This window comes from Trametes versicolor, assembly GCF_000271585.1.
Source record: "Trametes versicolor FP-101664 SS1 unplaced genomic scaffold TRAVEscaffold_1, whole genome shotgun sequence".
Lineage (NCBI taxonomy): Eukaryota > Fungi > Basidiomycota > Agaricomycetes > Polyporales > Polyporaceae > Trametes > Trametes versicolor.
In genome coordinates, this window is record NW_007360321.1 from 576,719 (window position 1) to 600,401 (window position 23,683).

Consider the following 23,683-nt stretch of genomic DNA (forward strand, 5'->3'; position numbering starts at 1 on the left):
TCGACGACCTAGACCAGCAGGTTTGAAGTGTTCAAGCTGCGTTACCATTTGACCACCTCACCGCATAGAAGCTGTGCTTGGCCACGGCGATTAATTGGCTAGCACTTTACTGTATGAGCACGCTTACCTAGAGCTACTAGTTGCTCGCGATATACATCCCGACACCCACCAACCTCGGTCGAGACGGCATGGACGGATGAATGCATTGCGCGACAAGTACAGCGATGAGATGGTCTTCCTACTTCTTATACATGAATTCAACTAGGGCGTATCCGGGCGAAAGAAAACTCCAGACGAGGTAAAGGTAAAGGCGTTAGGGCGTGAGGGGCTTTGCAGGGCGTGCGCATGAGGACGCGTCTAGGCCTCGACCTCCACGTCGCGCTTCTTGAGCACGAGGTCCTTGCCGAGCATGCGCTTCCAGACGTGGTTGACGTCGTCGACGACGGTCTCGAAGTGCGAGGTCGCGTCGTAAGAGCGCGTGATGAAGACGCCGTCGGACTCGCCCGAGGATGTGGGGGTATATAGAGAGGAAACCGAGATGAACCTGGGGTGGTATGTTAGAACATAGACCGGGATGAGGACCGATAGACTCACTTGTCGTAGATGGGGCCAAGGAGCTGGAGACCAGGCGCGATCTCCTGCTCAGGCCGGTCCGTCTCGACGATCGTGCTGACGATCGCGACGAAAACGTCCTTGGCGCAAACGTTGTGCGTGGACGACACCATCGCGATGTAGATATCTGTACCCAACATTGAGTAAACTGTGCTGCGGCGCGAGTCACAAAGACGTACCGTTTCGCCTGCCGACCTGGTTCTGGGGGATGATGATCTGCGCGCTGTCCGAGTCGTCCGTGCCGGGGATGGGGTGCTTGAGGAAGCAGATAGCGCGAATGACCTTGCCCTCCTCTACGACGCGAACCTTGCCGCCGTCGGCGGATTTGCCGGCACCGAAGTAGCTGGGGTCGCCGACGACCTGCTTGGCCTTGACCGTCTCGCTGCCACTCCGTACACCGACGAACTTGCCGTCAGCGTCAGTGATGATCTCGTCGATGGGCTTGTCCAGCATGTAGGTACCGCCGTAGATAGCGCTCAGACGTGCGAACGCCTGGGGAAGCTCGCCGAGACCGTAGAGGGGGTAAATGTAGGGAGACTTTCCGTAGCGCGCCATGGAAGAAGTGTAGAGCACGATGCGCTCGTAAGCTGGCCGCGCGGGCTTCGTCTTGTAGCTGCAGGAAATGAGTGACAGACCCCCGAACGATATGAAGGCTTACTTACTCATCGTCCAAGTAGAGCGCCATAGCATGGCCGATGAAGTCCTGGGTACCGGGCTCCAGCCCAAACTTTTCGTAAACCTGGGCCATCGTGTTCTTGTCCAAGTCGATGCCTATTGGAGATACCAATCAATGGGCCGAACGGATCGACATTCCAAAGAGCATATACCTTGGTGGGTGGCTGGGTCGTCATCCTTCCAGCTCTGGAGGAACTCGAAGAACTTCTTCGCGCGCCGCTTCTCGAAGAGACCCATGAGCGGGCTCTTGACCGCCTCCATCTCCGTGGACGGGACCTTGGAGATCTTGCCATCACGGTACACATAGCTACCAGCGATCTGCTTGAACTCGAGGTAGCGCGTCACGTCAGTGTGGACGAGGATGCGCGTTAGCTCTCCCGACGCGATGATGAACTTGGGGATGAGATCAACGGCGTAGTCGCGGTCGCGGCCCAGCTCAGCAGGAACGGCCTGGTCGGGTCTGAACTTGCGGTAGAGCTGGAGGAACAGCACATGAGTTATCAGGCTCGGGCGATATCGGCCACCGCATTACCTGCGTGAGGTTCAGACTGGCGCTGTCACCGCCGTAGTAGTCGTTCCGGTCCATATGGAGGACCTTCTTGCCCTCGACGGACAGAAGGCCGGAGAGGATACACTCCGTCAGGCCAGTGCCGAGTACGATAACCTGTCATGAACGTCAGACGCGTCCCGCTGGAGGCTCAGAACGGGTATGTACGTCGTATTCTTCATCCATGGCTGTGGTCTGAGAGGGGCGGGGTCGAGTGGGATGATGAGGGCGTTGGGGAGAGGGGCGGGAGGAGCGGGCGCTGCTATATGTGCATGATCCATCGATCCAGCACGTGCAGCAACATGGCTACCGTCCCGCGTGCACGTGTCCCCGCCTCTCGAATATGTCGACCGCCACGACCTCCGCCCCGCCAAACCTCTCTGCCCAGTGGACTGCTCTCTCTGACGACAATGTCTCGCTGGACAACGTGAAGCAGCTGCTCGAGCCTATTCGCGACGACCTCTGGGTCTCTGCTGCCTGTGCTGACCGCATTCTCGATGACGCGACCGTACAGAGGTCCCTGCTAGACCTTGGACTTGAGAGAACCGATGCGGCTGCCTCGCGCGCCAGGAGCGCTGCTATGCATCCAACAAGAGGCTCCTTGGAAGGCGCGGATGGGTTTGAGGACGACGAGGAAACCTTGAGTCCTTCGACGTCCCGCGCACGGCATGCCACACTCGCGTCATATTTCTCCGACGAGACCGCGGATGCGCAGCTATGTCACATACGCGCTGTCTTGCTGGAGCGACTGGACCGCTTGAACACGTTTGTCCAGATCTGCAGGGATGCCCCCGCCGCGGACGAGGACGAGGAGAACACCATTGACGAGGAGTGGGAGGACGACCCGTGGGCGGACGGTCCTGCTGAACCTTCTCAAGCGACGTCGTCCAAGTCATCTGGCAAACCCCCAATACCACTCTCCACGTTTGTGACATCTGACCTAGTAGAGGTAGCATGCCTCCTGGCATCGCAGGAGAACTTCACTGCTCTCCGGATCCTCATGGAGCACCATGCGTCGACCCTGTGGCCGTTCAGGTTCGCCATTCTCGACTGCATACCGGAGTACGCACTCGCCGCAGAGTACAGGGACCTACTCCCATCGTTCGAACTCGCCTCCGACACGGAACAGAGGCTACCGCCGAAGCCATGGAGGGATGAACCCGACTTCGTGGAAACACCAGAATGCACCCAGGCACTCCAGGAGGGCGGGATCGCCCCACCCACACCATCTCCTGGACACGACCACCTAGTCCCAGTACCAGAACCGCTATCAGCATCAGAGTTGTCGTCATGGTACACACGGAGGATTGACTATGTTATCTCTTCTACCGGTATGGTTGACGCAGCACTAGGCCTCGTGCAACATGCGGCTTCGCAAGGTGTTCCAGGGCTTGATGAGGCCGGGGAGGACCTCACTCTTGTCGCTCGTCTCGTCTACGACGCGCCTCAGGCTGAAGACAATGCGGCGGAGGACTGGTCTCTTTCGAGGTGGCGGTCGATGGAACCCGCAGACGTTGTCCGGGCGTATCTTGCATACGCTACGGAGGAGACAGTCGCGCATGATATTCAGCGCCTGGTCATGCCCTATCTTTTCGTCCTGGAGTCGCGAGCGGAACGCGCAGGGAAGCCTGACGCGGCTCTTCCTACGCGACTTCTGTACGACTACATACTGAACGCCCCGTTGGGCATCGTCGCTGCCATCTTCGAGGCGTCGAAACCCACGCTCCCGCAAGGTCGACGAGTCATCCGAGACGATGAAGCCATGGCCCGCCTCGCGCTCGCATGCCTCTACGGGAGCGACCGCATCGACGACTGGCCGACCATGAGCCGCATATTCGAGTGCCTTCCGGCTTGGGATGCCCCCGAGGAAGATGGAGACGAGGCCGACGAAGCCGACACCACCATCGCCTCGCTGGGTGCCTTCGTCACGCCCTCTGCCACACGCCCCCGCGCGACACCGTCGGATCTACTCATCTTCTGTACTCCCTTACCCACATCTTCGCTATCCCGCGCCCTTGATGTCCTAGATGTGCACCTCGAGTCCGGGGAAATCCTTGCGCGTTGGAGCGTGCCGGCGCCCCTGCGTTGGTTCCTGCAGAGCAATTCAAATATCTCGGAGCAACGTGCACGGGCGAATAGGATGGCGCGCCGGGCCAACGCGTCCGACGACAAGCTCGAGACGCAAGAGGATTGGGAGTGGCTGTTGGAGGACATGCTCAAGCTCTCGGGCTCTGGAGAGAGCGGGTCACGAAGCGCGTTCTGTCTGCTGTCCAAGGACGACATCATCCGCATATTCTTGAGTGGCCTGCTAAGTACCGGTAGTAAGTGATTGGGCTCACACTAGATGGAGGTACAACTAACGATTGGCGCAGACTTTGATATTGCGAAGAAGCTTCTGCACTCCTCTAGCGTTCAGCTTTCCCTCGACCATCAAGTCGTCGAAGATATCTGCCTGGCATGCTCTCAAGAATTTTACGACAACGCGACTTCAGGCAACTACCACTTCGGAGACATGAAGCTGGCGTATGACTGGTACGTGCCTTTTCTGCTCTCCTCCTGGACCACATGTTTATAACGCGGCTTTCTCTCTAAGTCTCGACGTCCCCGCGCCCTCAGAGCGCATCATTCAGGAGAAAGAGTTCATCGAGGCCACCTCCCGGCTCTGCTCCTTCAACCTCACTTCCCGTCCTGGGATCCCCATCTCCCCAATCGAGATCCGCCTCACCAAGGATCGCCTCTCATTGGTTTCCCGCGTACTTTCGTCCAACAACGACGCATACAAGCACACCGAGGTCATTCTCGACCTCGTCCACAAACTCGGCTTCCGCCGCGACCCCGTCGCCGCCGTCAAGACGCTCGCCATGCTCGCTGAGACCGCCCTCCAATCCGACGACTACCCGCGCGCCTACGCCGCCGCCGCACAAATGGTCGACACCACCCTCGCCCTCCGCGCCTCCGCCTCGAGCGCCCCCGACCCCTCGCAGGTCGAAGCGGCGAGCGAGGTCTGCTGGCTGACGTGCTTCCAGCTCGGGCGCCACCCCGAGCTGCCCGACGTCCCGCAGAAGCTCGCGCTCCTCGCGCGCGCGCTCGAGTTCTGCCCCGCCGAGAAGCTGCCCGACATCCTCGCGGCCTGGCGCCCGCTCGAAGCGGACGACCTCGCGCGCCGCCGCGAGTCACTCGCGTCGCGCAAACGGGGCGCACGCCGCGTGAGCAACAGCGCGCCGCGGCAGCGCACGCTGTACGGGGCCGATGCGGTCACGGCGTCGCTCGCGAGCCGGCTGCAGAGCATGCACATGCCGGAGCTGCACATCCCGCACTCGCCGGACGCGGCCGCGCTCGCAGGCAAGGCGTTCGGCGCCGTCGCGGCGAACATCCCGTTCTCGTTTGGCGGGCGCGGGCGGTCGTACATGTCGGACGACGGCGAGCGGGAGAGGAGTGGGAGCAGGGGCCCGCGGGCGGCGGCGGACGGCGCGCATGTCGTGTCGGAGCAGGCGTCGCGCGTGCTGCAGAAGGGGATTGGGTGGTTGCTGGGCGCGGACGATGAGTAGGGACTTGGGACCGTTATGTTATCTATGTATGTAGGCGGTCAGGATGGGTCTGTTTCTCACTACACATGTTGTTGGTGAATCACTGAGGTATACGCGGGTCAATCCAAATCAAACCCCCCCTTCCCTCTGAAAAGAGGGCACACAAGGGTCGCACATATCGCGGGTAAGAGAGAAATAGTGGTGGTCGCAGTGCTCTGCCTGCAGGCCGAACCCATACAAACATGCACATTGCGCGAATTCGGACGCCCCTTGCAAAGGACAGGTACAACAGCTTACTAGTCATGGAAACTCTGATCGCTCGCTGCGCACTTGTGTGGCTGTCGACGATCCTCTCAACATATTTTGACCTCTGATTGCGCAAGCAGGATGGCCCCACCCGACTGTGCGTACATCTGCTCGAGGTGGAGAACCACTTCAGCGTCGCGCTCGCGAAGGGTGATACATGCCCCACGCAATCCGATGGGAACAAGTCCGAGGACGACCCCCAGCTGCAAGAGCGGCGACAGTGCACGATCGCAGAGGAACGTGTCGGGCAAGATACACGCCGCGTTCCCTTCCATATGTTTGGGTTCCATCTTCTGACGGACGTGAGGATAGAATGGTCGCTGGGGGCGATGCATGAATCTTCGCCAGGACACCGAGCCGAAGATCGAGGACGTCTTCCCGTTCTTCCCCGACCTCGTCCGACGTGATCGACGACTTCCAGACATTCCACACAGACCATCTCATTGTCTTGGTCGCTGGCGAAATCTAGAGCGTCTTGTGCGGTTCGGCCACTGATTGACGTCGACGTCTCGACATGTCTTCCTGTAACAGGCGACCCCTTGCAAGGGTGTCCTCGTGCAGCCCACGAAGACGTTGCACGCACCGGGCATGCGTCGAGGGCGGACGGTGCACGTCGAGCCACCGTCTAACTGCCCCAGATTTCCGCCGGCCGTTGGGGCTATCCTGTCTGTATCGGCGAGCGTCGAGGGCCTTGAGGCACAGACATCGTTAGTAGATTCATGGTCGCCCGGCGCCGTGGCACGAACGTATCCGGGCTACGGGGGACGTGCACTGTTTACGGAAGGCCCCGGATGCATGGACAGTGGTCCCTGCGGTCACTCACCGCATAGATAGTCGCGTATGCAAGACGAATTCCTAGGGTCGAGTTGGGAGGGCACAAGGTGAACGCGAATGAAGCGCAGCGGATACGCAGGATGCCTAAGGGCTCGCAAAAATTGCACGATGTTCCAGAGCGAGCTGCTGGGCTGGACAGCCATGCTTGCAATACAGGGATGGGGACAAGGAGTGGAAATTGTCAGCTTTGCAGACGCTAGATCGAGGCTGGTTATGACGCCTGCGCCACGGCCGTCTATCTGTCTGTCTTCCAGGGTGTGTTGACGGCGACGATTGATGTATCACGATGTGGTATTACAATGTGGTCCGCCGGTATATCTCGACAACACAGCAATCTTGCGTTATACGCCCTACAAACGCAATCCGGACTCCTGTGGCCGCCACCCAGAGACAGCGGCACCCATCGACGCACTGCGGACAAGTCAGATAGAACTCGCTCTCCCACCGCAGCAGATTCGAAGACGTCCGGGGATCTTGGCCGCGGGTAAAGTTCGAGGGTGCCGCTTCCCTGCCCCGTGTCCGCCTCGACTTCGCAGCCCTGCTTGCCGCTACCCGCTGCCAGGCCGTCGATCAAGGGACAGACGGGGCGACGGCCTGAGAGATTTTCTGCCCCACACCCCGTCCCCGCTGGTTCCCAAGAGCAGCGGACGGGTGTAGGCGTGTGCCTACGCGCACTGTCAGTGGCTGATTTTCTTGGTACGGCCCATCTTGCGGCGCAGCCTGGCAGCACGTCGTGCGCCCATCTGGAGGGGAGGCCGCGAAGGTGAGCGATCGCGTAGCAACGGACGGGCACGTTTACGGGTGCACCTTCTCCTTCGCCTCCTCGAGCCGCTTCCGCTCTTCAGCAGCCTTTTTCCGCTCCGTGGTGATCTCGCGGCGGCTGGTGGGGCGGGTACGTTAAGTTGGAATAGACACGGGGAGGGTGGGAGGGGGGATGTACCGCTTGAGGTCGTCCACTTTCTCCTGCTTGAGCTCGGACTGCAGCTTCTTGATGGCTTGTTCCTTCTTAGTCTTCTCCATCCGCTCCTCCCACTTCTTCGTCTTCACACCTTCGGGCAGATGTGACCGTCTGCTCGGCGGTTGATAAGTACATCAAAACAGAGGGGAATGGGGATGGGGGCGTACACTGTGGCAGTCTTGGGCACCTTCCATGCCTTGCCTGAGACACGGCCGCTGACTGAGTGTGCGAGGGCAACGGTAACATCGCCAGCGGAGGTGCTCGTCGACTGAGCGGGGACATCGGCCGGGAGCTGAAGCACAACTTCTGTTTCGGACATAGTTTTCACGACGGGGGAGACGGATGGAGGATGAGCGGAGGTGCGCGCAGAAGCCAGGAACTGAGAGGCGCTTGCGGGCACTAGGAAAGGGAAGAGACGCCCGTGGGACGTGTTTTTCCAGATGGGATCGGGGAGCGGGAGACACGTGGGCTGGGGAACCAGGGCCAATCGTGGGAAGGGATCGTGGCGCACACTTCGGACAAATCCCGGTCTCACGTCCTTTGCCGTCCTTTGCCTCCGCGTCCTCGAGTGTGCTCGATATCTCCCTGTGGTCGGCGTTTGTGAGGAATGCATGCAGAGCACAGGCCGTCGGGTTCTGAGTGATGATATCACCAGCTGCCAGGGCCGGAAGGCTGCGGCGCTCATCTGTGTGAGATGCATGTTCTGCGAGCCTGGCGCGGCTCCCCACTAGTCTCGTGTCCAGACGTTATAGGTCACGGGGTCCTTTCCAGAACGGGACGGGCAAAGAAACGAGCAGAGGACCCCCCTATAACGTCTGGCGCACTTGGTATAGGCGGGTGGGGGTAAGGTCACGCCAACGCCAGAAAGAAGTCTGCCCACCCGTCAAACGCCTTGACACGCCCTCGATCGGGCAAGTCTGCCAGTCACAGGCAGTCACTGTCCGCGAGCGGGTTTTATTTCTCTGGGCTGCTCCGCGCGCTGCAGTCTCATTTTAACCCAGACCATTGCGGGGCCATTCAGGAACGCTCCTCTCATTTTTCAGAATTATTTGGGCGGAAATTGCGATGTAGGCGTCCTGAGGCAATCACGGTCGCGCGGCGTGCGCGCACGTCGAAGTGGGGCCGCGGTGACCTTCGTGACTTGAGTGACCTTACCCCCACCCGCCTATACCAAGTGCGCCAGACGTTATAGGGGGGTCCTCTGCTCGGTTTCTTGCCCGTCCCGTTTTGGAAGGACCCCCTATAACGGCTGGTGACGAGACTAGCTCCCCACATCTGCATCTGCATCCGCTTCGCTGGGCGTCCGCGCTCGCCTGAGCTCCATTCACTTCCATAACCGGCCGCGTCCGCCTCCTTCCCTCCTCGCGTTCCAATCTGACCGCTGCGTCTCGCGTGAAGGTTGTGGCGGACGCGACTCAGTGGCTGCGAGACAGATGTGCACGCCGCGCTGTGCGGCGGACACGGCTTGCGCGGTGTTCCTGCATCGGTCGCCAAAGCAGCAGCGGTGGCCGTTTGCTAGCGAGCGCGGGGGTTCTGATAAGGAGGGTGCTGGTGCTCTAAGCCTGGTATGGACAGCGCGCGGGTCTGATGAGACGACCTGGCTGGGGAAACGGAACCGAGCGTTTGTTGACCGCTGTTTGTCGAGATGAGCTAAACTGCGTTGGTCTGCGTCCCTCCCTCACCGTCCGTCTCTTCCTCCGCGATACGCTCCTTCCTCCTCCTCCCTCCCGCCACTTCCGCGGTGGCTGGTCTGGCCGCTCATGAACGTCATGAATTCCCCCCTCGACCTCCGTTCTCGCGACGACCATGTCAGGCTTCTCCTTGATCAGCGTGCCGCACGCGCAGACCTCCACGGACACGGACGTTTCCCCTCCCTCTCAGAATTCTCAGACTCGCCCTCTGTATACAGCCACCCGCACTTCTCCCCACGTCCCTCTGACAGAGCTCCTCACGACGGCGGCCAGCCCTTCCGCTTCCCGCAGAGCTCGCATCCCTACAGCCCATCTCTAGCTGAGCCGCGCTCGCCCATCTCGGACAGGGAGCGTCTCAACATTCCCACCGCTAGCAGTCTAGACCTCGAAGACGACCCTCGCTTATCCTCGGACTACGGCAGCATGCATAACGGCGACGATTCGTCCCCCGAAGAGGACGGGGAGGAGGAGGTCCCGCGAATCAATATGTACGGTCCCAAAATGCGCTTCCACTCCCCCGCGCCTTGGGAAGAAGATGAAGAGGAGCTCTCGCGAGATAGCCTCGACGAACCGTCGAAGCGATCGAAGAAGAAGGGCGAGTCTGGCAAGAAAGGTTGGGGACTGTCCAGAGGAACCAGCGAACCCCGGCCAAGCAACGACTCTTCCACTTCGAGCAGGCCCAAACAGTCGTTCGAGACCTCGTCCACACTCTCCGCTGCTGGCGCTTTAGCGTATGTTTCATCATGACCATCTGTCAAATTCCCACTCACCCCAATATTCTGGAAGTGCGCTCGCCCAGGCATCCATGTCCTCCACGTCCCTGGCCATCAATCCGTCACCGCAATCACTGCGGGACAAGCTGTCGCTGCCGCGCCTCAGATCCCGCACGCCGTCCAGCGGCGGTCACGTCGATGCGCACTCGAACAACGCCTCCCCCATCTCCCGCATGACGTCCCCCGCGGATGCCGATGCGGACGACCGCTCGTTTGGCTATTCCTCAACACGATCTGCGACGCCACAGCATATGGAGTACACGCACCCGTACGCCAACCCAGATCTCGTCCGCGTCGCGACACACGATCTCCCTTTGGCGTCGCCCAACTTTCAGACAACGTTTGGGGCCAACAGGGGGGATTCAAATGCGACGCTCACCGACACGACGACACACAGCAGCAGCATGTCTCAGTTCCGCTCGACGACCACCCTCTCGATCACCCCTGGGACGTCGACCACGTCGGTGAGCCCGAGCCTAAACGACTCCGTGTCGTCCACTACCAAGGTCGGGGGCAAGGGCATCTCTGGTCCTATGCCGGTCGACAAATCGTCACTGCCCATGTCGGCGCTTAGTATGCTTAACGGTGTACCGGGGTCTCCCATCGTTGCATCGACGCCCTTGAGTCCCGCCCGGACGCGAGAGAACACGTTGTCGGCCGTTCCCATGGGTGGTCTGCCAGCGTGGCATGAGAGCAGCGGTGGCGGTGGGGCCCTCAAGCTCATCTCGCTAGAGGAAGCGCAGGCGCAGGCCAGAGAACGCTCGCGGACAGCACAACCAGCAATTTCCAGCCCCTACGCCAGCACATCCAAGACCCAGTTGCCAGACCCAGATTCCGACGGTTCGCAGCGCGTGCAGGGACGGGCGCGCTCCACCAGTGCAGGTGCAAGCAAGGGACGACACCCGCTCCCTATGGCGGGCGACTCCTCGCCTGGGGGACATCCTAGCGGGCCTCATAGGCAGGTGGCACGGAAGAAGAGCGGTTTCATGCGTCTGTTTAATGGCAAGGACCGAGATCGAGTGTCGCCTGGCTCGCCTCCGCCTCCGGTGCCGTCACTGGCGAATGACGCATTCGCGGCTAACCCACAGCAGCCGATGCCGCCCCCACAATACTCACGGCCCCGGCAGGGCTCTGCCACCCACCGCGTACCTGTCCCGTCCCTGTCTCCCAGCACGCTGGGCGACTCCGCCGCCAATTCTGGGTCCAGTATCGGGTCAGGGTCCTCCAACGAGTCTTCTCCTGCCGCGACCGCCTTACCTCCTGCCACCGCTACCGCCATGCGCGAACAGCAACTCAGTGCTCGCCGCAAAGTCCCCGATCTCTCGATCGTCACCTCTTCGCCTCCGATGGGTGGCTTAACCGCGAAGGTGCCGTATACGGCGCCGCTCTCTGCGGGCGCCCACGACATGTCGCATCATTTGACGCCAACCATCTCGCACGCGGACAAGGCGAAGATTGGAGCATTCCCATCTAGCGCACCGCCATGCAAGACGGACTTCGTCGGGCTCAGCATACGCCCAGTGTCTACGCTCTTCAGCCGCGAACTCAAGGAGCAGCTTTCCGTCGCAGACGACGCATCCCTTCGGACGCGGCCATCGCTCGAGGTCGACACGGGTACCCCCACGACCGCCGCAACCGCCATCTCCCCACTGAGCCCAGACTTCCACCCCCACGGCAAGTACGGGCGTGCGAGCGACGAGAAGTCGGGTCCCATGATCGCGCAGGACGACCAGTCGAGCGTGATACAGGCGCTGCAGGAGCAGATACTCACCGCACGTCGCGCGTGGCAGCGCCAGATCTGGGAACTCGAAGGCCAGGTGCGCGATCTCAAGGCGGAGGTCGAGGAGCTCCGTGCGGTCGAGGGCAGCGCGGACTACTGCGCGTCTTGTGGCCGCGGAGGTGGCGGCGGCCGTCGACCCGGTGGGGATGACGGACGTAACGTCGAGGAGCTTAGGCGAGCAGGCGTAAAGACTGGCGTCGTCAACCGTCCAAGGGCGCGCACAGGCGTCGGCTCGCGGTTTGCGAGCGGCACCTAGCTGCTAGCTGTCGCCCGATGGCTATATGCGTGTTCGATGGCCGCGGCCACGGGTTTTCTGGTGCGTGCGGTGTCACGCCTTCCTCTCTTTCGTACATACTATGCGCTCGTTCTTGGCCGTTCCCTTTTTGCGGAATAGACCGACCCGGCCGGAGACCGGTGTTCGCGAGGGACGCTTTCGTTCAACACATCTACCCTTTGTTTATTTCTATTATCTTGTAATCCCCTGCACACGCACGCCGTTGTGCGTCCACACACCCTCATTTTATCTGCCTCTCTATCCTCACGACGATTCCGATATTCCGCTTGATACCACCCCTAGAGTATATTTGTACGTCGTAATGTGTCCCAGTATCGCTTTGTCCGCCGCCCCGGGGCTTGTCCTCACCCACCCACTCCAACGCTCCTTCACTCGCTCGCTCGCACATATCCCTGGATCCCCCTCTCCCCTCGCTCGCTCGTCCGCTCACTTTTTGTTGGTCGCTACGGTCGCTGCTGTCGCTGCACACTCACGAGTACTCATGACACGCTGTTGTACCTGTACTTTGCAAGGGGCGTCCGGATCTGCGCAATGTGCATGTTTGTATGGGTTCGGCCAGCAGAGCACTGCGACCACCTCTATCTCTTACTTGCAATGTGTGCCAACCTGTGTGAACTTGTGTTTTTTTCTGTTTCTGGTTCTTCCTGGTGTTTTTTTGGTATGGGGGCCGGGTGGGTTTGATCTGGGTTTACCTGCATTGCAATGGCTGGGCGTCAAACATGTTGGACACTGTTAACCACCAACTACCAGCACCGGGAACGTATGCGGACTGACGTGCACATCACTGAAGGTGAGCTCGCTGTGTCTGTGACATATTACGCTGGCGAACTGCCCCGGGACTGTAAGAAGCCATTGGGAAGCTATATGGCATGCTCGACGAGCCTAAAATTAGTAGCTGCAAACGGCGCAGTGGCCGTTCTTTGCATTCGCCGGCCACTCGACAAGGTAACCTTTCTTTCGCTCTAACTCATGTGCACTGACTGAAGGCCATAATCAGGTATAAGAAGATGCATCTCCCGGACCTAGGTATCTGACGCTGTCTATCAGAATCATAACAATCACCGTCGGCATGAGAGCCACGGCCAATCGACTGTGCGACCGGTCAAGGACCAAGTTTGACGTCGAACCTCGAGCTCCTCCGACCCCAAGCCGGTCAAGTGAGCTGCCTCGGACCCGGTTTCGCGCACTGCGCAGGTTTCCCGCGGCCCCTTCGTGCTCTCTCGGACAGCTCCTCAGTCCACGCATGCCCACGCCATACCCCACTCTCGCAGCCTCATACCTCTCTCTAGCGCTCGTGGTATCCTCCTTTGTGCTCGTGGATGGCCTTCTTGTCAACCGAACAATCGACGACGAGCAAGGCGATAGTGTCACAGGGGCGCAGCCCTCGTACCTCCCTGACGGCGGGTGGGCCCTCGGGTCGGCGTGCATAGGCTGCAATATCAACTCAAGTGTCGTCGACGTGAGCAAGGCGTTCGACAACACATGGCACGACGTAACGCACAACCCCGAGGGCCCTGAGCAGGTCATCACCGCGACATTCTCTGGCGTCGCGGTGTATGTGTTCAACATCATCGCGAATACCATCCACTCCACCACGACATTGACGAACCTGAGCTTCACGCTGGATGGGGAACCAGCTGGATCTTACCTGCACGCACCCGACACAAGCACGGACATCCTATACAATGTGTCGGTGTACAGCAGCACCGGCCTTGCCAATGGGCCGCATACGCTCGAAATACGACCGACCGGGCCGTTCAATTCTCTCATCCTCTTCGACTACATCACTTACACTGTAGACGAAGAAGCCACGACCACGGCGGGTCCATCACTCGTCCCATCGTCCTCTGCGTTCACGGCCACGCAGGCAGATCCCACTACGGGGGGCACAGCACCGAGCTCTACACCTTCACAAGCGATCCCGCGGGCGTCACCGAGCCCTTCAATAGGGGTGATCGCGGGCGGTGCGGTAGCGGGAGTGTTCATCGTAGGCATCGTTGCCGCTGTGCTGCTTTTCGTGTTCCGACGACACAGGCGGCAGCGGTGGCCAAGTTCACCTGCGCGGTCAACAGGGTCGGCTGCTGGCAACGACGCGGACACGGTGTACGACGCGACGCGCATGGCGGAAAGACGCGCAACCGTTCCCAGTTCGAGTTTCACGGAGCCCCCACCATCGTACTACTCAGGCACTCTCCCTCCGTATACTCCTCCAAGAGGTGAGCTGCGGGGTGTTCACGTTTTATTGCTATTCTGATCATTCAAGTATGCAGGCTCGCTCTACGCATCCTCTGAGCCTATCTACACCCTTCCCCGCCCTATTTCCCTCTCTGCTACGGATCACTCAAGACGCTACGCAGAGCTCGCTGATTGAATACATATGGTCTCAACACAGATAGGCATGCCAGTCCCGGCTCCCTCCCACAGCAGCACCTAGTCGAGCAGCACTACTCGCACGACGGGGTCACGCTCACGAGAGACTCGCCGACTGGCGCGGGCCCAGCTCGCTGTTCTGCGCAGCCAGATCGCAGGGCTGCGCGTACTGCTGCAGCACGAGCGCGACCTCTCATCTGAGATGATGATGATATACCACGCATAACTGCGGGCGCCCGATGGGGAGTGGACCTGGCGGTGAATGCGACGAGTATGTGCATCTCAGTGGCGACGTTGATTTGAGTAATTGGACGGTGCCAGTGCAAGCCCTCTGTCTCAGTGTTAGATCCGACCACTGGCAGTTACTGCCCAACTTTGTCGGATCCCCGACAGCCCCGCGCAGTACTACCGTCAAGGCACGGAGTCTCGGTAACCGTATGCGCTCACGCTCAGTGCCTGCGTACGTTGGCTAATCATCGGTATGTCACGTTCCTGGACATCTTCAAGATACAACCGGTGCTTGGCGTACATATTTGACATCTCTGGAGCAGTATGGTCGATGGACCAAGTCTGGGTCAGAGTTTCCTGCTTTGGCTGGCAGGCTGCGTGGGGGACTCGGGTTGTGGCCGGTGAATCCAGTATCGAAGAAGTCACGGCGAGTCCGTATGATGATACTTGCAGGTGATGTACAAAATACACATATTTGGACGTAGCAAGTATACAATACTCTTTGACAAAGTAGGTCGCCGCACGGCCACTCCGTCAGGCACTCGAATGCTTCTTTCTGCCACGCGGCTAGCAGCCTGAGGACGCTCAGTACCGGGGTGTCCTCGCCGGTCGGATGGGCACGGATATTGTCCGTCGGAAAGCGATAATCATTCAAGACTGTAAACGCGGCACCATCGCGTGCGCTGCGTTCCAACGAACTTGAATCTTGTACAGCCCACAAGTGTGCGGTGCGACACAAGTTGCGCCCAGCACCTTTAGTACATACCAGCGCTATAATGGGCTGATACATCATACAGTAACAGAACTCTAGAGTTCAAGGAGGTGTACCAGCGCCTATCCAGCTTCTCACTCTCATTGCAGATGCTTCGCCCATACGATGGCCTCGTCTTCATACTACATCCCAACTTAGCTCCTTGATACTCAGCTTCAGGGCTCTAAACTCTTAGTTGTGGGTAAGGAACGTCTGTCTCGTATACTAAATTCAAACTCTAGTTACTGTGCGGTGGGCGACAGCCTCGCCCGCATGAACTACGGTACAAAACCTCCCATTGTGCATGTTCGCGGTTGCAGTGTACAGCCATGTCGCTATCATGAAAAGATTATCCTCTTCAAGCTGCGGAGTATACCAAAGTATCCATGAACTCCCGACGTCTCCTGATCCACGGGAACCTAGGAAGTTGACGATGGCCCACCGCCCGGCATCTGCTTTTACAATCGATTCACTCAGCTCGCGATCTCGGGTGGCGTATGGCGATGATAGAGTGCAAGATGGTGAGCATCCTCATTGTCACATGGCTTTACCAAAATACGTACTATGACAAATTTCTGCAGATACATAAAGGTACTACTCTTATTAGAAGTGAGTGTCGCAAGTCTACATCCTCTCCTGCGGGCATATTCTCACTGCACTTATGAAACTCTTCACACTCTGCTTTCTCCTGCTAGCCGTCGCTTGTACCGCTGCGTTAGTCAATCATACCATCGACGACAAATACGGCGACAGCAGCACGGGGATAATCCCTACATATCGCCCCAAGGAAAACTGGGCATACGGCGATACGTGTAGAAGTTGCAATCTCTACCCTGCGAATCTTGGACATATTCCTCCAGGCTCCCTGAATGGTACAGCCGTCGATACCGCGCAAGTCTTCAATGGGACGTGGCACGATACCACTCAGTCTCCCGGTAGCCCACCTCGCAACATCACGGTTCAATTCGTTGGGCAGGCCGTCTACGTCTTCAACATCATAGCCAATATTGTCCCGTTCACTTCGACAAACACCTCCCTCGTCTTTTCTCTCGACGACAAGATCGTTGGCCAATACGTGCATCCCGCAGACCCATTCGGCCCCGAACTGATGTACAATGTAGCAGTGTATACCAACCACAGCATCCCTCACGACAACCACACTCTAGTCATATCAACGAAAGCTGAGGGCACTGAGTCATCCCTAGTCCTGTTCGACTATGTTGTCTATACCGCCGATGACTTGGCATCCGCTCTTCCTCCTGCCCCTATCACGACGGTTGAAACCCCATCGTTTAATAGCACCTCGCCGGCCCAAAGCCCTCCCCCTCCCCCTACTACATCTTTCCGGCAATCGACTTCCCCGCACTCTCCTGTCGTATCCGCGGTGTTACCGTCTCTGCCCTACCGGAACCTCGCCGTAATCATTGGCATCACCGCAGCAGGCTCCGCCCTATGCACAATACTCCTAGGACTCGTCGCTATCTTCATACGCCGAAAGTGCAAAAGGCGGGCACGCAAGGCTCAGGCGCGCTGCAGCAACCCCGGCGCGATCCCCACCCGCCCAGATACCGTCACCATCCCTACCACATCCTCTCCACTGCATGCGCACACGCATGCCAAGCAGCCCGCGTCCCCCTCCGATGACTTCTCACACGCAGCAACACGCCCCAGTTCTCGACGTACACGATCGTTGTCCGACCTCGCTCAGGGGCCCGGAGCACCTCCTACCGACAGGTATTCCGGTCGCGTACGGCTGTTTGCAAAGATTGTGGACAAGTCGCGTACACAGGCCTCCCACCCCGTTCACCCGCGCGCGCATACCACACCTCCCACCGCGACGGATTCTTCACCCGCGGGGAACCACGGAGGAGCAGGGCGCAGTGGACGCACTGGCATAAGCAGAGCGGTGAGCGGGGTACGAGGCCGTCTTCGTGCGGAAGTTGCAGGATTGCGAGAGGAGATCGCGCTATTCCGCGAGACCGAGCTGGCTATATACAGCGTTCCCGTCTGGGTTCCGCCGCCATATCGGCGGGGACAAGTCGCTGCCCCTGGTGTCGAAGCGCAGCCGGATCATGCAGCGGTGAGTGTCGTATTTTGAGCCACTCAGTATCGCGATGCTCTCCGGACTGACGTCCCGCATTACAGCCTTAAATGGTGGTCGGGCTACTGGCACCAGGTCAGTCTCCTCATGGCAAGTATCTGTGTATTTGGTTAAACTGAGTACTGTCTGGGGGCTGATTTACACGATTACAGCTCCACACTCCGGTGCATACATGGGAGCATCCCCAAGACTATCCTCGATTTTCAAGCATATAGTATTTAATCTCTAATACGGAGACGTCAGTCAGCGGTCAAGCTGCACAGGATGCTTTAGGTTTCGGCAGCGACCAAGCGAATGAGACGGTCTGTGTGGAACCTATGGAAGTCGTCGCTCACGACGAGGTAGGGGAAGAACGGGAGGAGAAGTCCTCGATCTTCGGCTCGATGTCCTCGGGAAGAACCGTGCATCGCCCTCTGCTACCGTTTCGTTCATACACATCCGTCAGAAGTTGGACCCCAAACATATGGAAGAGAACACAGCGCGTTCTTGATATTTTGTTCATCTTGCACAACACATTCTCCTGCGATCTTGGGTCTCTCCTTCTTACGCAACTGGTGGTCGTCCTCTGGTTTGTTCAAATCGGACTTCGTGAGAGGTGTCACTCTTCCTAAGTGCGACGCTGAAGTGGTTCTCAACTTCGAATAGATAAGCACACAGTCGTGTGTGGTCATCCTGCTTGCGCAATCAGGGGTCAAGACTCAAGATACGGTGAGAGAAGACCGTCGGCAGCCACACAGCGCGCGGCGAGCAAGACTTCTGCCACTAGTATGCCACTACAAGTCCCCCTCGCAAGCGAGTGCAAGCGCGAAGCAGAGATATAGAGAGCGCCTCAAAGAGCAAGTCGAGAGTAGTAGCACGCAGGTGCTAGAATACAGGAGAAGATCAAAGCGAGAGAGCAGGGGGTATATCGGACAAGAACTATTACTAAGGGATCTGGTGAGTACAGCAACGAATACTTTTGGCGGAACAGACGTACCATGCGAGGGCCATCGCGTCTCGCGGCGCCTCTATACGGCGATTATGCACCGTTCCTCGCGGTTCGTCCGCCAGCTGTCCTTTTCTTTCCACCCCGACCGGCTTTCTTCTGACTCTGGCGCCGTTCTATGCACCGCGAACAGTACCACATTTCGTCTGGCACAACGGTGAGCCCTACACAGGCGATGTGGAACTATACGAGGACAGGGTCAGCCTCCGGTTGTACCAAAAACCCTGCGCAAGAAACCACGTACCCATTCCTTCTCGCACTCCTCGTCGTCGCAGGCGATCATCTCGCCGTAGCTGACGCCGTCACAGAAGCAGTACGTCCTGCCGTCGTCCGCGTCGCCGTCGGGCTCCCCGCCGGCGCTTAGCGTGCCGTCATTGCCCTCGAGGGCAGCGGAGATATTGCGCGCGACAGGCATGCCGGGGCCCTCGAGCTGCCCGTGTGGCCAGTCCGACAGAACCCCATTGCTCGTGGCGCGTGCGCCGTGAGCTTCCACCACCACGTTCGCGGTCGCCGCATACGGGGCGGGAAGGGAGGGATGGCTGGAGGACGGAGGCTGGGCGCTGAAGGCTTCCCGGCGTGAGGAGACATTTTCGCCCTGATTGCGTTTGTTCGTTGAGTTGCTTCCAGCCCGTCCAGATGCGTTCTGACGAGCGTTCGTGTTGTTTGACGGAGCAGGTGCGTTTTGAGGCATGTGTGACGCCACAGACATGATAGATTCTGTGGGGGACGCGACGCGATCCCTGAAGCGCCCAGTGTTAGCATATATGTGGAAAATGGGTAGACAGTACGCAAAACCGTCCAGCCAACGTGTATCCCGCGAAAATACGCCGGGGTAGATGTAAATGGCTTTGCAATAGCAACTCGGAGAAAGAGCAAGAAAGTAGGTACACACCTTTTGGGACGCGCGCCATTTCGTTTGGGAGCCTCCACGCGCTCCTTCTTGCTAGGCGTCCGAGTGACATCCGCATCGTCCTCCCTCGCCACCACCCGCTTTCTCTTTCCAGGGCTGGCGTCGACGCCATTCACCAACAAGCCGTTGTATCCTGTGGCCGCACCAGCGGCCCGGCGGTTGCGCCTCCCGCCCTCGCCCGCCATGCCGGGCGGGTAAAAGTTGCGCGTCGCAACATGGGGATACGCTGTCTTCCTGGAGAGCGCCTCGGCACTCCTCGCGAACTCCTGGTCCGGTATGAGGTCGAGCAGGGCCTTCATGTGTGCTTTGTGAGCGCGCAGGCCGTCCGCGGCGTGGCAGGCGACGCGGATCTTGTCCTCGCCGCCGAGCTTCAAGCGCGCAGCCTCCTCCGCGATCTCGGTGAGGAGGAAGAGACGCTCGTCGTTGGTGCCCGCCTTGGTTTCGATCATGTTGATGAGCTCGTTGACTTTCGCGGTAAGGAGTGTGATGGAGGAAGAAAGGACGGCGTCGAGCTCGCGCAGGTCGCCGAAGCTCCGCGAGAGATCGACGGGGACGCTGTCGAGCGTGTGCGTGTACTCGGAGAGCAGGGCGAGGCCGTACGCGGTAGACGGGGAGGGGGCAGGGACGCCGTTCATGGTGGGGTGTCTGCGCGACATGGCTGGTGCTGTGGGGGGTGGGGAAAGGGACGGAGTTGGGTGCACGGCCCAGGAGGTCCTTTGCCTTCTCTCCGCCACTGGGACCCCGGCCGCGCCTCTCTGACCTCGGCCACGCGGTGATCAGGGGCCTCCCTTCGATCTGCCGGACAGGCGGCCCGGCACATCTCGATTCTCGATCACCTCGGACGCGGAGGCTTGGAGAGCGACCACCACCATCCTCTGCTCGACATCGACCCTCCGCCAAACTGGCAGAGCATCGCGTTCAGGACTACTATGCTCTCCTCTCCGTCTCGCCTTCGGCGTCACCCGCGCACATAAAGGCGGCCTACCACCGCGCCCTCCTGGCCTCACACCCCGACAAGCGCTCCTCAGCCACAGTCGACTCCGCAGATATCGGACTACTTCAGCAGGCGTTCCACACCCTCCATACGCCCGACTTGCGGAAGGAGTACGATGCCCTGAAGGCATCCTCTGAAAAGAAGAATGGTCCGAGGCCTGCGCAGGTCATTTCGTTGGAGGAATTCGAGGAGAGGGAAGATGCGGAGGATAGTCTTTGGGTGTATCCGTGTCGGTGCGGAGGCCAGTACGTTGTGACGGAGCAGATGCTCGATGCGGGGCAGCACTTGGTGGGGTGCGCGAGCTGCTCTGAGGTTGTGTGGGCAGGATATGAACTAGCCGAGACGGAGACGCTGTGAAGAGCCTTTCCGCGATGCGCACGAGTGTCGAATGCTACCTCTGGACGTGGTGCGAGTCATATCTGTGAGCCAAGCTTTTTGCATTACTAGCGCAGCGATTCTAAGCTCTACTCAGGTATTCATAGCATTGAAAATCACTTAGATTGCCAAAGTATGGCGAGCTTCGGGTGCTTGCACCTCGGTCACTCTTACATACACCCCAAACCCAAAATGCAGCTGCCGACAAATCAAGCGAATCGGATATTGCCGGACCACCAACTGTGATGTCACGGCTACTGCTTTAACTTGGTCAGATACCGCCACTTGCCTTGTACACTCATTGTGAGCAGCGAATTGCCTGGCGGACCTACCTCCAGTGGACGAGTACACTACTATCAAAACATACATGAGTAAGTTACCCACATTTTCATTGGAGTTTAACGCATGCGCTTACGGCCACAGGTATGTTTCAAACGTGGCGGATCATCCGAGCGCTGTTAGCGGTTCTTCCTGCGTGGATGAAATCCCGTCTCTTCAAGTGGGCCGCAAGCTTCAGCGCTCGCCGGGGCTCCCAGCTATACCCCCTCATATACCGTCTCCCCTTCAACCTTCTCCTAAAAATATCTCAAAACATCAACGAAGCCCACGCGCTGCGCGTCGTCGAGTCGCTCGAGGGCGTGCACGCCCCCCGTCTCGTCGGCCACGCTCCGACCGGCGACGACAAGCACTACACGACGTACACACTCATGACGTGGGTCGACGGGGACTGCGCCAATGACATCTGGGACACGCTCACCCCCGCAGACAAAACGCGCATCGTGCACGAACTGCGCACGCAGATCGCCCGCATGCGCAAACACACCGTCGGTGACCGCCACGCCATATGCGCCGCCTCTGGGGCCATCATCTCGGACCCGCGTATACCCTGGCTGCGCGAGGAGCCTGAGATCATCGAGTCCAGCCCGCAGTTCTTCAAACACGTCTGGCTTGGGCTCGATATCAGCTGGAACGTCGACACTATCCGTCCGGCAATTCAACCCGTCATAGAACGCGAAGACATCCCTGTGGTGTTCTGCCACGGAGATATATTGCCGAAGAACCTGATTTTGCCGGGCGGGTTGGAGAAGTGGCGGGCTGGCTCGGAGTCGGCGGTCCTCATCGACTGGGAATACGCAGGCTGGATGCCGCTGCCTTGGGAGGCGCTGAAGGCGACATGGCTCATCACGGAACGTGATGAGGATGAATGGTACACGCTGATGAAGGAGGTGTTCGTCGAGGAGGAGCTGGAGCTGGAGACGGATTGGTTGTGGCGTTCCCAGTCTCGTATCGTCATCCTCTGAACGACGGATGCCGTTCTTACAGAGAGGTGGGCATACCTGCCTACGTATGCTACACTCAGGCCAACATAATCGCACACTACTCATGTATGTTCCTAGTGCAGGGAGCGTTGCGAATGTGGTCTATGGCATATGTATATGAGGCAGTACATGCTTCTCTACTCGACATAGCTAGGATATCCTGTACCCAGCGGTTCTTGCTCGAATATTCGCGTCCACAGGCAAGCTATACCCTCGCAATGAAGAAAGATGTCAGCGACCAACACCGAAACGAAAGCAAAAAGAAAACGCATTTTGGTTTCCCCGCCTGCATGCTGCCCCGTAAGGGCGCAGCGCGCGGACGGGTACTTATCCCGAGGACCACGTAAAGGTATGCGCCAGGACCGAAGTCCCTCCCTCGGGAAAGAACGACTCACCTGAGCTCACATGTCGACCGGGGGCGAGTGGCGGCGAGGCGAGGCGAAGGCGAAGTCGGGGTGAAGTCGAAGTCGAAGTCGAGGGCGAAGTCGAAGTCGAAGTCGAAGTCGAGGGCGAGGCGGGATGCGAGGTTGAAGGCGAGGCGGAAAGCGAGAGACATTGAGGGTACCTGACCTAACGAATGTGAGCTCAGCGCGGTCAGTACGTCCTAGGGTCCGGGTCCGGGGGCGCGAAGAGGTCGGGGTCAAGGTCGGGAGGGCGGGAAGCGAAGGCGAAGGCGGGAAGCGAAGGACGTCGAGGATACCTAACCTAAAGAAGATGAGCTCAAGACAATCAGTACGTCCTGGGGTGGGGGTCCGGGGCGTCCAAGTCGAGGTCGAGGTCGGGGCTGGGAATGCGAAGTCGAAGGGTGGCGAGGCGAAGGCGGAGCGAAGGCGAAGGCGGGGCGAAGGCGAAGTCGAGGGAAGTTGAGGGTACCTAACCTAAAGACGATGAGCTCAACACTATCAGTATGTCCCGAGGTCGAGGTTGAGGTCCGGGCGGCGGCGAAGTCGAGGTCGGGGCGAAGTCGGTGTCGAGGGCGGCCAGTGCGAGGGTACCTAACCTACAGAACGTGAGCAATTGCGGTCAGTACCCCTTGAGGACCTATGAGAAATCAGTACGACGCGCGAAGGAGGAGAAGAGGCAGGAGGAGATGGAGGAAGAGAGGAGAGATGCGAATGGCGAAGGGGGGCTCCCCTCCCCCGTATTTAAGCGTTGGATGAGCGGCGGAGGCTGCGGGAGGCTGACACCCACCGCATTGACAGTGTGATCGACCTGGGGGAGGAACCGAATAGTTGTCAAAGCGTCGTCAGCCTCTGCATCGGCCAAAGCGTAGTGCTCGCATAACCCGGGCAAGCGCCTCTCGCGCCCGGTCCAAATCACAACTTTGACTGAGCTCTCAGTGGCTCGTTCGAACTGTGGACCGAGGTTCAAGCGTTGAGCTTGGGACGTATAACCCTTTGCATCCGCCAGGAGCTAGCCGTTGATGATGTATCTGTACGCAGGGATCCTCAAAGAGTTTATGCGCCCCGCGAACGACGTGACGTGCCAAGATTGGCCTAGACGGGCGACGCTTGTGCCAGCGGTCACCCTCGTGCAAACCGTGTCTGATGTTCACGCAGATATATTCGACATTCTCCTGCAGGCCAATAGGCGTGTGGTCAGCGTGTGCACTAGTAACGCCTTGCTCACTGATATCTGAAGGGCATACCTTA

The 23,683-nt window shown here is 59.1% G+C and overlaps 10 protein-coding genes across 10 annotated transcripts; 6 read left to right on the forward strand and 4 right to left on the reverse strand.

The window, feature by feature from the left end:
* Window positions 1–184: 184 nt before the first annotated feature.
* On the reverse strand, window positions 185–2,068 carry TRAVEDRAFT_67848 (rab GDP-dissociation inhibitor). The gene is made up of 7 exons (XM_008034399.1): window positions 2,003–2,068; window positions 1,820–1,951; window positions 1,440–1,764; window positions 1,275–1,383; window positions 792–1,225; window positions 595–739; window positions 185–544 (listed from the first exon to the last, which is right to left on the reverse strand). Exons 1-7 carry the CDS (start codon window positions 2,018–2,020, stop codon window positions 358–360), a joined length of 1,350 nt encoding a protein of 449 aa, XP_008032590.1. The 5' UTR covers window positions 2,021–2,068; the 3' UTR covers window positions 185–357.
* A 109-nt stretch (window positions 2,069–2,177) lies between these two features.
* Window positions 2,178–5,476, forward strand: TRAVEDRAFT_54997 (Sec39-domain-containing protein; the record flags this gene model as incomplete). Its single annotated transcript, XM_008034146.1, has 3 exons — window positions 2,178–4,155; window positions 4,207–4,366; window positions 4,428–5,476. The coding sequence occupies 3 exons, from the start codon at window positions 2,178–2,180 to the stop codon at window positions 5,380–5,382; spliced, it is 3,093 nt and encodes a 1,030-aa protein (XP_008032337.1). The 3' UTR covers window positions 5,383–5,476.
* A 1,820-nt stretch (window positions 5,477–7,296) lies between these two features.
* Window positions 7,297–7,778, reverse strand: TRAVEDRAFT_41309 (uncharacterized protein; the record flags this gene model as incomplete). Its single annotated transcript, XM_008033881.1, has 3 exons — window positions 7,297–7,381; window positions 7,442–7,570; window positions 7,627–7,778. 3 exons carry the CDS (start codon window positions 7,776–7,778, stop codon window positions 7,297–7,299), a joined length of 366 nt encoding a protein of 121 aa, XP_008032072.1.
* A 1,441-nt stretch (window positions 7,779–9,219) lies between these two features.
* On the forward strand, window positions 9,220–12,403 carry TRAVEDRAFT_67851 (uncharacterized protein; the record flags this gene model as incomplete). Its single annotated transcript, XM_008034400.1, has 2 exons — window positions 9,220–9,881; window positions 9,937–12,403. The coding sequence occupies 2 exons, from the start codon at window positions 9,220–9,222 to the stop codon at window positions 11,957–11,959; spliced, it is 2,685 nt and encodes an 894-aa protein (XP_008032591.1). The 3' UTR covers window positions 11,960–12,403.
* An 838-nt stretch (window positions 12,404–13,241) lies between these two features.
* On the forward strand, window positions 13,242–14,369 carry TRAVEDRAFT_16150 (uncharacterized protein; the record flags this gene model as incomplete). Its single annotated transcript, XM_008033529.1, has 2 exons — window positions 13,242–14,214; window positions 14,269–14,369. The coding sequence occupies 2 exons, from the start codon at window positions 13,242–13,244 to the stop codon at window positions 14,367–14,369; spliced, it is 1,074 nt and encodes a 357-aa protein (XP_008031720.1).
* A 1,639-nt stretch (window positions 14,370–16,008) lies between these two features.
* TRAVEDRAFT_111481 (uncharacterized protein) lies at window positions 16,009–16,578 on the forward strand (the record flags this gene model as incomplete). Its single annotated transcript, XM_008034401.1, has 1 exon — window positions 16,009–16,578. A coding segment is annotated over one exon (570 nt), but the record flags the coding sequence as incomplete, so codon positions are not given.
* Window positions 16,579–18,270: 1,692 nt separating this feature from the next.
* Window positions 18,271–20,006, reverse strand: TRAVEDRAFT_25277 (uncharacterized protein). The gene is made up of 4 exons (XM_008033594.1): window positions 19,326–20,006; window positions 18,678–19,173; window positions 18,425–18,616; window positions 18,271–18,372 (listed from the first exon to the last, which is right to left on the reverse strand). The coding sequence occupies exons 1-3, from the start codon at window positions 19,976–19,978 to the stop codon at window positions 18,467–18,469; spliced, it is 1,299 nt and encodes a 432-aa protein (XP_008031785.1). The 5' UTR covers window positions 19,979–20,006; the 3' UTR covers window positions 18,271–18,372; window positions 18,425–18,466.
* A 259-nt stretch (window positions 20,007–20,265) lies between these two features.
* On the forward strand, window positions 20,266–20,694 carry TRAVEDRAFT_110044 (uncharacterized protein; the record flags this gene model as incomplete). The annotated part of the gene is made up of 1 exon (XM_008034402.1): window positions 20,266–20,694. A coding segment is annotated over one exon (429 nt), but the record flags the coding sequence as incomplete, so codon positions are not given.
* A 443-nt stretch (window positions 20,695–21,137) lies between these two features.
* TRAVEDRAFT_110658 (protein kinase subdomain-containing protein PKL) lies at window positions 21,138–22,013 on the forward strand (the record flags this gene model as incomplete). The annotated part of the gene is made up of 1 exon (XM_008034403.1): window positions 21,138–22,013. One exon carries the CDS (start codon window positions 21,138–21,140, stop codon window positions 22,011–22,013), a length of 876 nt encoding a protein of 291 aa, XP_008032594.1.
* Window positions 22,014–22,105: 92 nt separating this feature from the next.
* On the reverse strand, window positions 22,106–22,587 carry TRAVEDRAFT_41315 (uncharacterized protein; the record flags this gene model as incomplete). The annotated part of the gene is made up of 2 exons (XM_008033882.1): window positions 22,106–22,133; window positions 22,427–22,587. The coding sequence occupies 2 exons, from the start codon at window positions 22,585–22,587 to the stop codon at window positions 22,106–22,108; spliced, it is 189 nt and encodes a 62-aa protein (XP_008032073.1).
* Window positions 22,588–23,683: the final 1,096 nt, after the last annotated feature.

Coding starts and splice junctions, on each gene's coding strand:
- TRAVEDRAFT_67848 (XM_008034399.1), bottom strand. Junction 740..791: donor CCAGGTCGGCAGGCGAAACG/GTACGTCTTTGT, acceptor TGTTGGGTACAG/ATATCTACATCGCGATGGTG. Junction 545..594: donor CTTGGCCCCATCTACGACAA/GTGAGTCTATCG, acceptor ATACCACCCCAG/GTTCATCTCGGTTTCCTCTC.
- TRAVEDRAFT_25277 (XM_008033594.1), bottom strand. CDS start 19,978: ATGAACGGCGTCCCTGCCCCCTCCCCGTCTACCGCGTACGGCCTCGCC. Junction 19,174..19,325: donor AATGGCGCGCGTCCCAAAAG/GTGTGTACCTAC, acceptor TGGGCGCTTCAG/GGATCGCGTCGCGTCCCCCA. Junction 18,617..18,677: donor AGGAGTGCGAGAAGGAATGG/GTACGTGGTTTC, acceptor GTCCTCGTATAG/TTCCACATCGCCTGTGTAGG.